We start from the raw sequence: 15543 nt of genomic DNA on the forward strand, positions 1-15543 counted from the left end.
ACCATTTAAAGTAATCAGAAACAGGGGTGATGGGAAGAGCAGCCAACAGTGGGGGGGTTTTACGACCCTGCACCGCAGTTCATCTTTGAAGAAATAGACAGCTTTACGATGATAACCCACACAAACACTAATAATACAGTATGTGTAGTGGTCATTCAGTAACATCTTACTATGGATTTGTGTGCCAGTCTCCAAAACTATTCACTAATTTCTCAGATGTTTCAGAAAGGTTTGACATAAAGCTGCTCAGAAAGTAAGGAATTGAATAGTTACGGGTCCACCTTAAAAAAAGAAAACTGACCGGGTTACCACCAAAACCAAATGTGCATGGACAGCGGAAAAACTGCTGCAGTTCTCTCTGCCTCCACATTCTTGGGCACGTATCGCATTACAGATATGTTTCCAGATGCTGAGGAGTGTTGATACGATAGGTATTGTGTTCAATAGATGACAGTGTGTGAAGTGACAGTGAATAGGTTGTTTGTCTCCCCACTCCAGATAGAAAAATAGACAGCTGTAATGACACGGAATCCCCTGCTTTTGTGAGAAATAACTTGTTTTAGTGTACGCAACAAAGACCAGCTTGCCTCACGTGTCTACATCTTCATAAGACATATGATGTGTCGAGGTGTAGAAGTTACTTGAATGACCTGCAACTCTTACAGTATGTTTGGGGCCACACAAAGCTCTCTCAATGGGGTTACGTCTTAGTCCCAAATGCAGCCGCATGCCTCGCATAACATTACTAATCCTTCCGCCACATGCCCACCGCAGACTGTCAAAGAATTTTGGTCTACATACAGTACATGCTGTACTGTATTTGTTGCAAAGACTACAAATGTGAACACCAACTAACATTGAGCAAAGCTAGTTGTATTGTACAGATAGCACCTCTTCTCAGGTGTGTACGCTACTCTCAGTACCTCTTTGTTCAGAGGACGGATATTTGCTTATTCCACTGAGTTGAAGAGCGTTTTTAAATACAGTACTTTTACCTGGTGGACGATGCCAATAAATCAGGTGACTTTAACTAACAATCCTCAAGGGATTCTGCTGGTGCAATTACCCTCACTTGTTTTGATGATTTCCTAGGAGTCAGAGCACTAATTGTACACAATCACTGACTGAAATAAAATAAAAAAACTGAAGACAGAGCCACCCTCAGGGACTGAGGCGGACTAGTGGTTTTTCATCAGAGGCCAATTCCACACACGTGATCTTCTTTCAGGGTTGGCAAAACCCCTTGCTCTATTCATCACTCCAGCACATATTGTGGCCTTTAAATCACAAAGATAGGAAATTGTAGCAGAAACAGGGCTAGCAGCACTAACAACAGTACAAAATGTACAAAAAGCATGCATTGTTAGGGAGCTTCGGGGGTATGTCAAAGTAAGAAAAAAAGCTTTGCGTATCATACAGTGAATCTGACATATTAGCCTTTCGCAAATAAAATGTTTTTATGTAAATAAATAAAAAGAAAAATGGAGTAGAAAGTTAGGATGCAATGGAACACACACTCTCAAGGGCTCTACTTGTCAGGCAAACAACACTGAGCTTTAGAAATAATGAACAGTTAATGGAAATAATGAACAGTTAATGAGTTAATTGGATTCACTAGACAGAATCATGTAATCATCAGGTTCACTTTACTGTGTTTACGCCCTTCTATGACTCAGAGCTGACTGCTGCTGTGATTATTTGGAATGGTGTTAGAGGACAGATTACAGACTACATTCACTCATTGTGAGAATTGCCTGTGACAGTGGGCAATTAAAAAGTTTGCGTAACGTTACGTTTTTGTTAATAGCCTCTGGAGTACTTACTAAACACTCACAGTTAACTTACCTTTTTAACGCAAGTTAAGTATTGAGTGATATGATGTTACCTTATAGCATGACATCCAATACAAACAAGCAAAATGTTTCACTTGTTTGTTTTTTTTAAATATATTTTTAGGGCATTTCTGCTTTATTGGGATAGAGACAGTAGAGATTGACAGGAAGGATGGGAGAGAGAGGAGGGATGACATGCAAAATAGGTCGAGAATAGGGTTAATAGGTCGAGAATAAGGTTAATAACCCTAACCCTAACTCTAACCCTAACCCTGACCCTAACCCTAACCCAACATGGCGAGTTACATTACAATGCAATGTAATAGCTACATGACAAAAACACTAACAAGTTCAACATAATTGCTTTGTACCGTCTTTGTCTGTGTCAGAAGTCAGCCGCTACTTCTCTTCGAAAAATCAAGGTGATTCCTGGAAATCGATAGATTGCAAAAAAGTGCAAACCACTTGTTCTCTAAGGACCTCACCATCTTGTATGGGGAGTCGTGGTCACAGAGGTCATATGAGGTCACTCACCTTCTCTTCCATCCTCTTCTCTAGGTCACAATGTGGCGCTGCTGGACGCTGGCCACCTTGCTCTGGGTATCCACGGTAACACCGGGCTTCTGCCAAAGTGGGGACGGCGACGGTGACTGGGGCTCGGGCTTCAGCGTCTCCATGGCAATCCTCGCTGCCAACACCTCCCAGGAGGTGGGAGATGAACCTGCAAAGACAAAAAATGAAGCCTCAGTCACACCATCACCACCACCTCCACTGGACTACCAGCCAAAAAACCCAGATGAATGCTCTGTCCACTTCAGCACCAGTCAGACCTCAGCCCGACGCCTTAAGGCCAAGAAAGAGGCGCTGGCCTACCTGAAAGCCATTCAGCACGGGAACCAGGCGGTAGTGGAGAACCTGGTCCAGTATGTGGGCGCAGAGCTGGGGGAGCAGAGCTATGAGGATGTGATCCAGGAGAACCTTGTAGGCATCAGGGAGGACCACCAGATCTGCGAGGGGGTGGTGCAGAAGGTGGTGGAAGATCTGGAGGGCCAACTGGAGGGAGATGTACTGGAGGCCCTCACAGGGAGACAGAAGTGAGTGGGAGAAACCAGTTAGTCACTCGATCAATGATATCAAGTGAAGAGCTTATCAAAGAAACAGGCCTAAATTCCAAAAGAGCAAGCCTAGAGTGTTACGGTAACGTACTTGAGGTAATAATGGAACGAGAGACATGAGAGGAAAAGAAAGGCAGCCAGGTGGATATGTAGTCATGTATTTGATCATATTAACGTGAAGACAGGAAACCCCTGTCCATTTGTAAGTTGATTCAGATCCAAATTAGCGGCCTGGTACCTGTCCTCCTCCTCGCTCCCCATTTAGTGTGTTCCTAACTTTCTCTTTATCACCTGTCAACCTAATTTCCCCCCATCCCTGTCTCCACCCCTTCCCCTCTTCCTCCCCTTGGCGCTGGCTGTTTGTCTCTCTGAGCAGAATCAAAGAGGAGTCCTTGGCCTTTGAAGGCATGCTTCGTGCAGCAGCAGACATCGCCAGCAGGCTGGAGATCTCATCACAGGCCCTGCATGCCTCATTCACCAAGCAGCTGAAAGACACACTCCCCGTCCATCACTAAGGAGAGCCCTTTGTAGCTCTCCCTCCCTATCTCTACTCTGGAGCAAAACGTCCATGTGTGTCCATCCACTAAAACAGTGCAACTCCATCTGTGGCTCAGCTCTTTTTCTCTGGAAATCCATGGAATTCTCCAAAACATGCTTAGACTGGAATGTTCCGATCAATGTAAGTGGACAGTGAATTGACAGATCAATGAGATAGAATAATTGGTGGGGAATTTGTGCAGAATCATTACGGTCACTGATTTAATGAACACATGATTTAAGTTGTCACTGTATGTGAACAACTTGCTATTGTGGACTTTGCACATCAAACAAGCAATGGGGCTTTATTGAAATGGCTTACAGGGGTCATGTGATGGAAATGTGCTTGCCAGAGAAAGATAGGACTTGGTAAGGAGGGTATGGTGATTGTTGAGTTATTTTAATCTTGTATAAAAGTTTCTAACCTTAACCTAGGCTGTGGAGAGAGTCTAGAGTTGCTTTGACCCCATTCCCCTCAGAGTTCAACAGACATGAAATGATTTAGCTCCATCCTGTTTAAGGGGTTAGAAAACACAAACAGACCCTGGCTGCTCTCAGGACAGCTTGACTTATTCAGTCAAACTCAGTAGGAGAGTTTCAACTTCAGTATCAGGTTCAGTTGTCTACTAATGTTCTCTGTGTCAAAAAGAGATATGCTTTTCCATTTGCAATTATGAAATTATATGTCACGGAAAAACCCAATCTATGTCATACTTGTTTGATGTAATCCAGCTGTGAAAATAAAAGGTCTATGTTTAAGGTATCTATGTTTTTTTATCGTTAAAGTGTTAAATGTGTTCTCTAAATGCTCTGACTTGTACTATGTGAAGATCTGTCCTCGTAGGAGATAACACAAATGGGATTGCATGAATTTTTCAATGACACGGTCTCAATTGTCTGAATGATAATTCAGACAGAATTAATATCAAGACGAATAATTCGATCTCAAGTACGTTTTTAACCAAAGGAATCATATCAGCATTGTCACAGATTTATTCACCTGCTCTGCCCTCTAGCTGTTTCGCAGAGTAATAGCAGGTATCACCCATTTATTCAGCTGCGAGTCCATCCTATACTGTATGTCAACGATCCATTCTCTCCATAGTCATGTTAATAAGTTATTAACTTGAATAGACTATGACTGCTTTGCATCTTAAACCATTATATTATTCTCGTAGAAGTACAAACTCCACTTTTTTCTCATTTTTTTCTCATTTTTCCTAGAGGAAATTGTGCTCAAAAAGAGTGTTTTTTCTGCGCTGCAATGACATTAAATGTTCTCCCATTATCCCCATTTTATCTTTTGAATAACTACGCGCCTGTTTTACATAGACACAACTTGGTGAGGCTTGATGGTAAGCAGGAACCAGCCTGAAGTCCCTCCTCTATTGCCCACATATGGGCAACGTAATGAGTACAGAGATGGGATGTACTGAGTCGGTGGAGTAGAGAGGGACAGGATGGTCAGGACGGAGCAAACACTGTCAATGCCTCACAGCTTCCTCTCAGCACAGCAGCTGCCTGGTGCAGCCTAACAGGCTATGGTGACTAAAGAGCGCTCCGACTTGAAATGATAATGGACTTACATTTTTTGATCCGTTTAATAATGTCATAACGACGAGAGTATGGACACCAAATGCTTAAGAGCTCCTGAATGTACAGATTAGAAGAGGAGCGTGAAAGTTCCCCAGTCTTGGCTCCGTGTGCAAGTGAGATGAGCGGCAAGAAAGGGATCAATTAGTAATCAAAGGTATGGATTCCATGCCATGTAACGACTGGATTATGTTTTGCATTTCCAAACAAGAGATGGACAGCAGCATCTATTTTTCGCGCCAGTCTTTTGGATAGTAAAACAGCTGCACACTGAAAATAATGGTGAGGTCAGAAAGGTGTGTAAACGGCGCACTAGAAAGTTATTTAGTCAAATGCAATCATCACTGAAGCCACGGGACATAAACTAGAGTAACGTCACACTCTCCCCGCCCATATACAAGATATCCAAACAGAGCGGGTCCAGTTGTCCTGGTATGCCTCTCACATGCGAAGATGACACAGGAGAGGGCACCCAAAGATTTGACAAGGGAGCCCATTTTTCAACATGCCATGATTTCATGATAACCTTTTCAAAGAGAATATAACGACCTAAATGCTTTTCAGAGAAGCTGATTCGCTCCCGGCCTAAAATATGGAACGCGGATTCAACCACCTGTTTTCAGTGAGGACCACCGTTCTCTGTTGTTTCTTCTTATGTGAGTAAAGTAAGTTTGTTTTCTGTTTTCTTTTGGCTTAGATTTACTTTCCACCGTAAAAGGTAAGTTTGAACAAAACAGTTGCAGTTTTTGTCTATGCTAACGGTAAAACGGCATAGCCTAGGTCAGGCAAGAGTCATAAGCTTATTTATTTAATCTCCACAATGTATCAATATCATAAGATTTATTAGTCTCGTTCCCAGACACTTTCGCAGCGCTGTGCGCAAGAGCCTGGGGACGAGGTTAAAGCCGTATTAACCACTAACCACTTGTGAAAATGTCTCTAAATTACCTACTATAATCCATTACTTTTTTCGTGTTCTGCTGTGGCTCGCTTGGTTCCAAAGCCTTGCACTGTGAGGAAAACGGTAGTTTCGCGCCTGTTCCTCTATTTCCTGCTTGCGCCTGAATAGCCTGTGCGCTTTCCTGGGAATAAGGTAACTCCACAGTACCCGCGTAGCGTGCTCGAGCGTTGAAAAAATAATTAAGATTTACCTTCTAATCAGTTTCGCCATCCACAGTATGTGCGCAGGGGTTGCGTCAGCGAGCGGCAAGGCTAATATAGCAACTGTTACAGACGCACCACGCCAATGGAAATCCTGCCTCTCATGCATTCATCTGTCATTGTGTTATTTTCGCTCCCCTGTCCTGATCGCTTTTAATGTGGATATACGAAAATGGCTTTACTACGAGTAATGTGGTGCTGGTGTTACATTGTTACATTCTCTCCACATTATCCACGTGCGGCGCGCTGCGTCTGTGAGCGGCACGGCTAATATACGCACGGCGTAAAGAGGATGCCGCGAGCGCTCCACAATGTTTGCCTATTTATGCACTACTTAAAAATTGGTGGGTGCAATACATTGTGAAATTGTGAACTTCGAAATAGAGTTGGACAGCCGAACTGTAACAAGAGCAGTTTGGCCTGAAGAAGTTGCTGACTCCTCAGGGCTCTCTACTCCTGAATTCTGCCCGAGTCTCCATTTTTGGCCAAGCAGCTTGGGCATTGTCCAAGATCCAAGCGCCAGGCCTGGAACCGAGGTGTCATCTCATTTTAGGTCTCCATTGACGGAGAGCTTTGATCTCCGGCGCTTGGGGGCTTTTTGTCAAGCGCCGCATCTGGTCTGCGCTGGTCCTTCCCAGACGGGCGACCAGATGCGCAGTCACCGCTGAGCTTCTACCAAGCGCATGATTGAAGTTTGATGCATGCGTGCTGCACCGCCAGAAAAGAGCGCGCTGCGTGAAGAATGTTATCACAGAAAACGACGCCACTCATTTTTAAATCAAAGTGGAATACATCAAACTACTTCTAGAGCACATTTCATATACAAATGCAATGTAATGCGCTCTACAGGAATAATACATAAATGTATAGATGTGCCTGCACATAGGCTAAATATGGGAACCATTTTGGATGGTTGCACCTGATGTCAGTCAGAAATGTTTACTATTTAGGGTTTCTCCTGAATTGCAGTAGAGTTGCCTTACTGACATCATTGTCAAAAGTGGAATAGCGCATATATTTTCTAAAGATTTCTGCTCCAACTGAGAACTTGGTGGGAATATGGTTGTGCCAGAGTGGGAAGACTTTTTCTATTGCTCTTTTCAAAGAACCTCAGCCAGGTAATTTTTCAATGGCCATAAATCACTTTTATAGATTTTATGTATTCCGGCCGGTCAGGAACAGCTTTGAGGTGGTAAGGTTTCCCATTTTAAACTCTCCTGACTTTCCTCCACTGGGCTGGCTGGCCTACTTCTGGGGCCATAATGACATGCCGTAGTGGTCCTCATGACTGACTCACCACCTGGTAACAGTGTGGCCCCCGGCTAAGCGACCGTGTCTCCAGAGGGAACACCATGCCAGATGCAGCCAATAAAAGGTCTTGTTTTCGGGACCCTTAATAGTGGTGCAATCCATTAGGTACCACAACAACCCTCAAATACTGCCCAAGGATTAAGTGTTAATGGTGGTGGATCCCCAATGGCTTCCGAATAGACCTGTTGTATTATTGTGCCCAATGGTTTGACGCTGATTTTTTAGAATGCTTGTTTTTTTTAAATATTTTTTCACTGAAAAAAGCTGGTTAGAGATGTGATATTAGTGGATAAGAGGTTGGAACGAGGAATGATAAATGGGTGATCTATTGTATAAGGATACCAACATCTCTGACAGAGAATATTGGTCTTCATTCACAAACATGAACATATACAGTACATTTGACAATACTCACTGAATGTATTTATTATGCCGATTATATGTGCTGATTTATTTGTTACAACATAAAATGTAACTGAAATATTTAGTTTTGGCACTGAATAATAGTATGCAGCTGAACACTATGTGTGTGCCTGGGATTTGCTCGACACCTTTGACTGCTAACCTCCAGTTAGCTGCTGCAAGTAATGATGTGTGTAATTGAATCTGATTACATTGATGAAGGGGCGAATGCTAATCCCCAAGGGAGTGGAGTTCCTGCCTACCACGTTCTGTTCATTGGGCCTGACAATAATAGGATCAGTCAGTCAGTCAGCTCGCCCCTCAAATCTGTCTAGACTCCCAACTCAGAGTCAATTAGCCCAGATTAAGCCTCCAAACTGTGAAGGAGTCAAACCACACATGCCAAACGAACAACAACTCTTATGACAGGTCAAAGAGAGGACTTGCTAAGGATGGCTGCGTCATTCGTTGCCATGGACGACAAGTGGAGTGCTGTCCCTGTCAACACTCCTCCCCTGCCTTTATATCGCTGTCTCTTTTCAGCCGGTGCGCTGAGTGATTTTGACACAAAGCACTAGCTACACTTTTTCAGGCACTCATTTTATCCCATTTCACCGGTTTTCTGCAGCTTACTACTGATCCCCTGATTGGAAATTGCATTTATAAATGGCGAAATGGCTTTAGCACAAACACGTCCACATCACCCATTACATTTTTTTTCTGGGACAAGCTGTATTTTCTCATACATTTTGTTCTAGTAGTTCACATCTATCGTTTTTTGGAGGTTAAAACTTATTTGGCATTCAGATTATATGTGCCATGTGGGCAATACAGGCCTACAGCTGGTGTGTGTTACATTTCATTGACTGTAACTGGGGCTGTCTTCTACCTGAAGGCTTTTACCCCATATATGGGTATGGGATACAAACAACAATCAGTGATTTTGGTATGTTGGTTTGGTATGAAACACTGACACCTTTGTCTTCTATGGCCCCCTTGTAGTCTTCTGTCATGAGAAGACCCACTCGCACGCGGAGGATGAGCTCTTCAAGAGGCTCTTCATCGGTTATAACAAGTGGTCCAGGCCGGTGCCAAACATATCCGACGTGGTGATCGTCAAGTTCGGCCTCTCCATAGCCCAGCTGATTGATGTGGTGAGTGGTGACTGGGCTCGGGGGCAGGAAGAGAGAGAGCGAGGGAAAACCTGACTGTCTGAAACGGTCTGTTTGTGTAAGAGGGTGACCGTTCGTGTTTCCAATAGTCTTCTTCTGAAGGACCAGATAGAGAGTTTGAATGAGTGAGTCACATGTTTAACAATGAGCTCTTTTTAACACTTTTAACTCATTATATTAAAGTGCAAGTTAAATGCAATGTTGGGGGTAAGCAAAGGATAATCCCACAATATTCATGAACACATGATATTCATGATGCTACCCTATGATATTGCCATTGGGAATTGGCACAAGCGACAATTACAACGTATATGGGTGTAAGTTAATGAACTCCAGCTAACTGAAACAATTCCAATAAATTGCAAAAACAAACTAATAAAAAGCAGCCTTTAGAAAAAAAAACCTCCAGAAATATCTCAGGGGATTTATCAGTAGCATGGTACCAATTGAAAGGAAGAAAAGTCCTAGTGGCCATTCACAGTCACACATACTGTCTCTCCTCATACTGTCTCTCCTCGTACGTTTGACCCTGTTTTGGTTCTGTCTTTTCACATTGGCAAAGTTAAACATTTTCAGGGTTGAATTCAACGGAGGCGAGATGCAATCGTTTCTAATTGACATTTGTCAACCGAGATGGAGTGCACGTAGCTGCATTTTTGCCTCCTTCAAACATAGAATTCCTATTTTATTATGTTACAAATGTTAAACGCCAAGTAGGGCTAGCCTGTAAAAGACAACGTTCAGTGTGCGTTCAACTGATCAACTGAAGTTGACTCTGCACCTGTTCATTTATCTGCTTGGATGATTGTTTACACTTTCTTGATGATAAAACAGCACTGGGCATGATTAGCAAGGAGCAGGAGTCTTGTTGCCACAGTAACTCTCTCTCTCTCACACACACACACACACACACACACACACACACACACACACACACACACACACACACACACACACACACACACACACACACACACACACACACACAGACACACACACACACACACACACACACACACATTCATCTGTGTAGATTCTGATTACTTATTCAGTCAAGAATGATCTCATCTTCTCAGCAGGAGCCGCCTCATGGAAGGCCTCTACTGTATAAAACTCATGGCTAATAAACTACTATAAGATGTTAATAAAAGACTGAGATTTTAGCAGTAACCTTTTTGAAGGAGAGCTCTTCACTTGGACAATAGACACTTTTTTTGTGTATTTGGCTGCTAAAAGAGCAAGTATTTGTGTTTTTGTATTTATTAACAAACCATCCGTATCCTGATCAGATTACCAACCCAACGTCACCCAACCCTACTGCTTATTGTCCAGTTAATCATGTCTGTGTTCTCATTGGTTGTGTGGCAGACTGACACAGGTTCTCACTTTTGGTCAATAACCTAAACCGTTGGTTTATAACCTGTGTGTCAGATGTGTTTGGGAGAGTCCTCCAACCAAGTTAGACCTGTACTGCCTATGCTCTGCAGTTCACGATAGATTAAGTTATTGTTTTTAAGCCTGTTAAGTGTTAGACTGCATCCTCATTGCCAAGTGGCAAGCGTGACGTTCAAGGTGAAAAACAGATCTCTTCCACTATAATCAGTTTGGGTGTCCTAATTGCATCTGTCAAAAGGCTCTGCATGCATCTAGGCTGTCAAATGGACGCTCTGTCTCAATTTCAGAGACGGGCAGCGTGTTCCGTCCACTGTGATCTTGCCTTGTTGTGCCTGACGGCCTGACGGCCTTCGTAGCACGCAGCACATTGATGCACACGACAGAGTAGGTTAGGTTGAGGTGTAACATATCAATCTTCCGCCGTAGATTGAAGATCCATCTCTTCAGGCTACATCTTAGCGGTCCCTCCTAAAGACCTCTTCACCCCCACTACCCCCCTTTCTCTCCTGTTAATAAATAAATAAAAATAATCTTCTTCTAGCCGTGTGACTGCCTATGGCCCTAACCCCTAACCTGGTCTGAGCATAGATTACTTTATTTTATGATGACTGACGGATAGATGATTCAGTTACTTAAACAAATGTATTTGTTGTAAGTCGCTCTGGATAAAGGCGTCTGCTAAATGTCATAAATGTAAAAATGTAAAAGAGGCCTGGGCAGCTCTTTCACAACCTTAAAGTTAGTCACTTTTACCTGAAAACCAACCCAAATGATATTTAAGAGGTACATACACAGACCTAAATAGGACATAGAGTCCTCAGGGAACGACATTGAACTTGTACACTGCAGCACCTGAGGCAACCTTTATCTATACTGTATACAGTGCCTTCGGAAAGTATTCAGACCTTCACTTTTTCCACATTTTGTTGTGTTATAGAGTCAATTTAAAATGGATTAAATTAAAAGAATTTGCCATCAATCCACACACAATACCCCAGAATGACAAAGCGAAAACAGGTAGTAGATTAGGATATCACTACCAACGTAGCAAATTTCATGATTTTCTATTGATCCTGACAAACTCCCCAGTCCCTGCCAGTGACAAACATACCCATAACTTGATGCAGCTACCACTATTCATCACACGAGAGATGGTGCGGAAACTGCATTTCATGTGTTGGATTTGCACCAAACTTAATGCTTTGTAGTAAAACCAAATAAACACATTTCCAGCCACTTTCTTTGCTGTATCACTTGAATTCATTGTTGCAAACACAATTATGGATATGAAAGATTACTTTCCATTAAGGGATTATTTTTGGCCACTTGGTTATAGACCAATTTTGCAGAGTGACTGAGATGATTTTGTCCCATCGACTGTGCTTTTTCCTCTCCACCATTCAACTTTGTAGATTTTTGTAAGTCTCCACAGGCCTCAGGATCGCATTCCTGAGCAGTTTTGTTCCTCTCCATTTGCTAAGTTTGTGATGACAACCTGATCCACACAGTGTGTAATTGATTCCTATGCATTTAATCCATTTTAAATTGAGTCTATAACACAACAAAATGTGGAAAAGGTGAAGGGGTGTGAATACTTTCCGTAGGCACTGTATGCAGTATTGGCAATTTGTTACCTAGAGCAGCAACCAAAACGTGAAGAAAACCAGATTAGCAGATCTTTGACCCCTCAAAGCAGCAGTTGCTGCATAAGACTTAAGACACCCATCAGGATATTAAAGGGAAGATGCTGTTGGCTATGTTTAGGGCTTCCTTGACCCCTCTTAAGAACCCCTGCATATTCTCCTGGACTAAACCCAACATTATGACTGACTCATCCTTTCTCCTTTTTGTTTTTCTTGCACATGCACTCACTCTGTCTTCTTGTTCTCACTCTCTTTGATCCTCCTCTTTTCTCTCTCTCTTCTGTTCTCACTCTCTTCTCCTTTGCTCTTCTGTAGGATGAGAAGAACCAGATGATGACGACCAATGTATGGCTGAAGCAGGTGAGTTGCCGGATTTGCTCATCTTTTTTTCTTAGAGGGCATCGATAAAGAATCATGTTCTATTGCTCCGGAACAAACATGATGTCACAATGTTTCAATCCGTACAATGATCTCTATGAAAGCACAAACCCCTGATCTTACAGTAAGATGTGAATTGCGGTTGTGAGCGAAGTTGCCACGTCCCAAGGATTACTTACACTCTTTTATATAAACTCGTCATGTCAAATGACCATTCTTCTCCCTGTGTCCCTTCAGGAGTGGAATGACTACAAGCTGCGCTGGAGGCCTTCAGACTATGACAATGTGACGTCAATAAGAGTGCCCTCGGAACTCATCTGGGTGCCCGACATTGTCCTCTACAACAAGTGAGTAAAGTAGACAAAGGTGTTTCTCTAGCCTATAAGTAGGAGTTTTTCCTGGTCAGGTCACATGGTCAGAAAAATCTCAGGGCCCGTAATAATGTTGCCTGGTTAGTCCTGGTTACTGTGCAGACTGCACCATCTAGTGGCTCCACCATCACAGGAAAGGTTTCTCAGCAGCTCTATCCCACCAAATTGAAATGATACTGTTGCATACTTTTTCTCATTGCGCCATCTCAACTAAGATACACTCTGGATATAATTTGTCTAAAAAGTGCCGTACGAGACCATTTTACCTGCTGTATTTACAGTTCTACTTACTAAAATACGAAGCCCATCACCAGTAATGTATTAAGATGTAAGCTGCTCCTTCTAATAAACATTACACTACCCAAATGAATTGTACTTTCACAACAAAAGTGCAGATTAAACAGAGTATTTAATGATGAAGTTCCACTTTCCACAATCTCTCGAAAGTCTGCCATAGAGAAGATGACTTGGGGAGATTATACTAGGAAGATCGTAACTATTCAGCAAATGGTTTCTAATATCCCATGTGTTTTTTTCTGTAAACAAACTTTTGAAGTGATGAGGTTTGTGGAACATTGAAACGTGGCCTGTATGGGTGATCAATGAAGGGAGAAATGTACTATTTACCACATTGACTCCTCATAATGTTTTGTTAACTGTACCTGCAATTAGAGACATTTGCAGACACTTATTGATTATATGTAATTACTTCAGAACATTTTTGTACATTAATCTAACTAAATCAAACTAACTCTTCTGCTACTTTTCCAGTGCTGATGGTGAGTTTGCAGTGACACACATGACCAAAGCCCACCTCTTCCACACAGGGAAGGTACTCTGGGTCCCCCCTGCCATTTACAAGAGCTCCTGCAGCATTGATGTCACCTTCTTCCCCTTCGACCAGCAAAACTGTAAAATGAAGTTTGGCTCTTGGACATACGACAAGGCCAAGATCGACCTCGAGCGCATTGAGAATACAGTTGACCTCAACAACTACTGGGAGAGTGGGGAGTGGGCCATCATCAACGCCTACGGAACCTACAACACCAAGAAGTACGACTGCTGCATTGAGATCTACCCAGACATCACCTACTTCTTCATCATCAGAAGACTTCCACTTTTCTACACCATCAACCTCATCATCCCCTGCCTGCTTATATCATGCTTGACTGTACTGGTGTTTTACTTACCCTCAGACTGTGGGGAGAAGATTACTCTGTGTATCTCGGTGCTGCTGTCCCTCACCGTTTTCCTCCTCCTCATCACCGAGATCATTCCGTCCACGTCGCTAGTCATCCCGCTCATCGGCGAGTACCTCCTCTTCACCATGATCTTCGTCACCCTCTCCATCGTCATCACCGTCTTCGTGCTCAACGTGCATCATCGCTCGCCCGGTACGCACAAGATGCCACGCTGGGTCCACTCTGTGTTCCTGGATCTGATCCCACGCTGGCTTTTCATGCGGAGACCTGCGCCAGAAGGACGGCGACGCAGGTTGCTGCTTCTCCAGCAGGGGGCAGCAGTGGCACGACGGCAGGGCCGAACAGCTACGCACAGACCAGGTCCCTGTCTCAGCACTTCAGCGAACTGGCAACGGGATGGGAACACGGTGGACGACCCACTGAGGCGCTGCTATGAGGACTTGGAGCTGGGAGCGCTCACGTCGTACTTCTCCTTCCGTCCGCCTTCGCCCAGACCCCCTGGTTCTACTCCGCCGACCCAACAGAAACATGGACCACCTCAGAATCGTCTAGAGGGGAGTGGAGGGGTGAACAGACAATTCCCTGGGGCCAGAGTGAATCCCACCCAGCGGCCGACGAAGATTGATAACTTGGTGTCAGATACGCCATTCCCTCTTTCAGCTAGTGTTATACGTGCGCTGGAGGGTGTGCACTACATCGCAGACCACCTGAGGGCAGAGGATGCTGACTTTAGTGTGAGTATGAATGAAATGACACCTGAATACGTACAGCATTTGTAAGGACGGACATCAAAGAACCTTACTGGGCAAACAGGCTGAAATAGACACAATACGACAAACAAAGAAACAAACAGAGAGACTAGTGTTTAAAAAGTGGACAAAACATGACCTTAGATAAAAGTAAGGTTACATTTGACAGGCAAAAACAATATTTAATGTTGAGAAACTTGGTCTTATCCATGAGTGCCCGTCATTTATGTGTCTTGCTCTCCTCTCCACCCAGGTGAAAGAAGATTGGAAGTATGTTGCCATGGTGATAGACCGGATCTTCCTGTGGATGTTCATTATCGTATGTCTGCTGGGTACCATTGGACTCTTCCTTCCCCCTTGGCTGGCTGGCATGATCTAAGCCTGTTCCAGAGCGGGCACTGGCACTACCCAGACACTGCTCCAAAAGGGGTCACAATGACCCATGGACGATGCTACGGTTAGCGTACTGTAAGCACTACCAATGTACTGCTTCAAAATAAAAGCAGGGACAAGTGGTGGTGGTGGCTATCCAAATCAGGACTACTTTTCACTTCAAAAGGGTAGGGGGTATGCTCTACTGGAGAATCTTAAAACCTGAGCACTGTCTTGGTATGAACTCTGAAACCATTTGCATTGTGGAGAATTTGTTTTTTAATGACTGAGATTTTCCAATTCTCTCTCT

The 15543-nt window shown here is 43.5% G+C and overlaps 1 protein-coding gene across 1 annotated transcript; it reads left to right on the top strand.

The window, feature by feature from the left end:
• Positions 1-5669: 5669 nt before the first annotated feature.
• chrna2b (cholinergic receptor, nicotinic, alpha 2b (neuronal)) lies at positions 5670-15240 on the top strand (the record flags this gene model as incomplete). The annotated part of the gene is given in 7 exon segments (XM_083688423.1): positions 5670-5738; position 5742; positions 8954-9105; positions 12477-12521; positions 12777-12886; positions 13682-14846; positions 15115-15240. Coding segments are annotated over 7 exon segments (1668 nt in total).
• Positions 15241-15543: the final 303 nt, after the last annotated feature.

The sequence above is a fragment of the Argentina silus genome, assembly GCF_951799395.1.
Source record: "Argentina silus genome assembly, chromosome: 17".
Taxonomy (NCBI): Eukaryota; Metazoa; Chordata; class Actinopteri; order Argentiniformes; family Argentinidae; genus Argentina; species Argentina silus.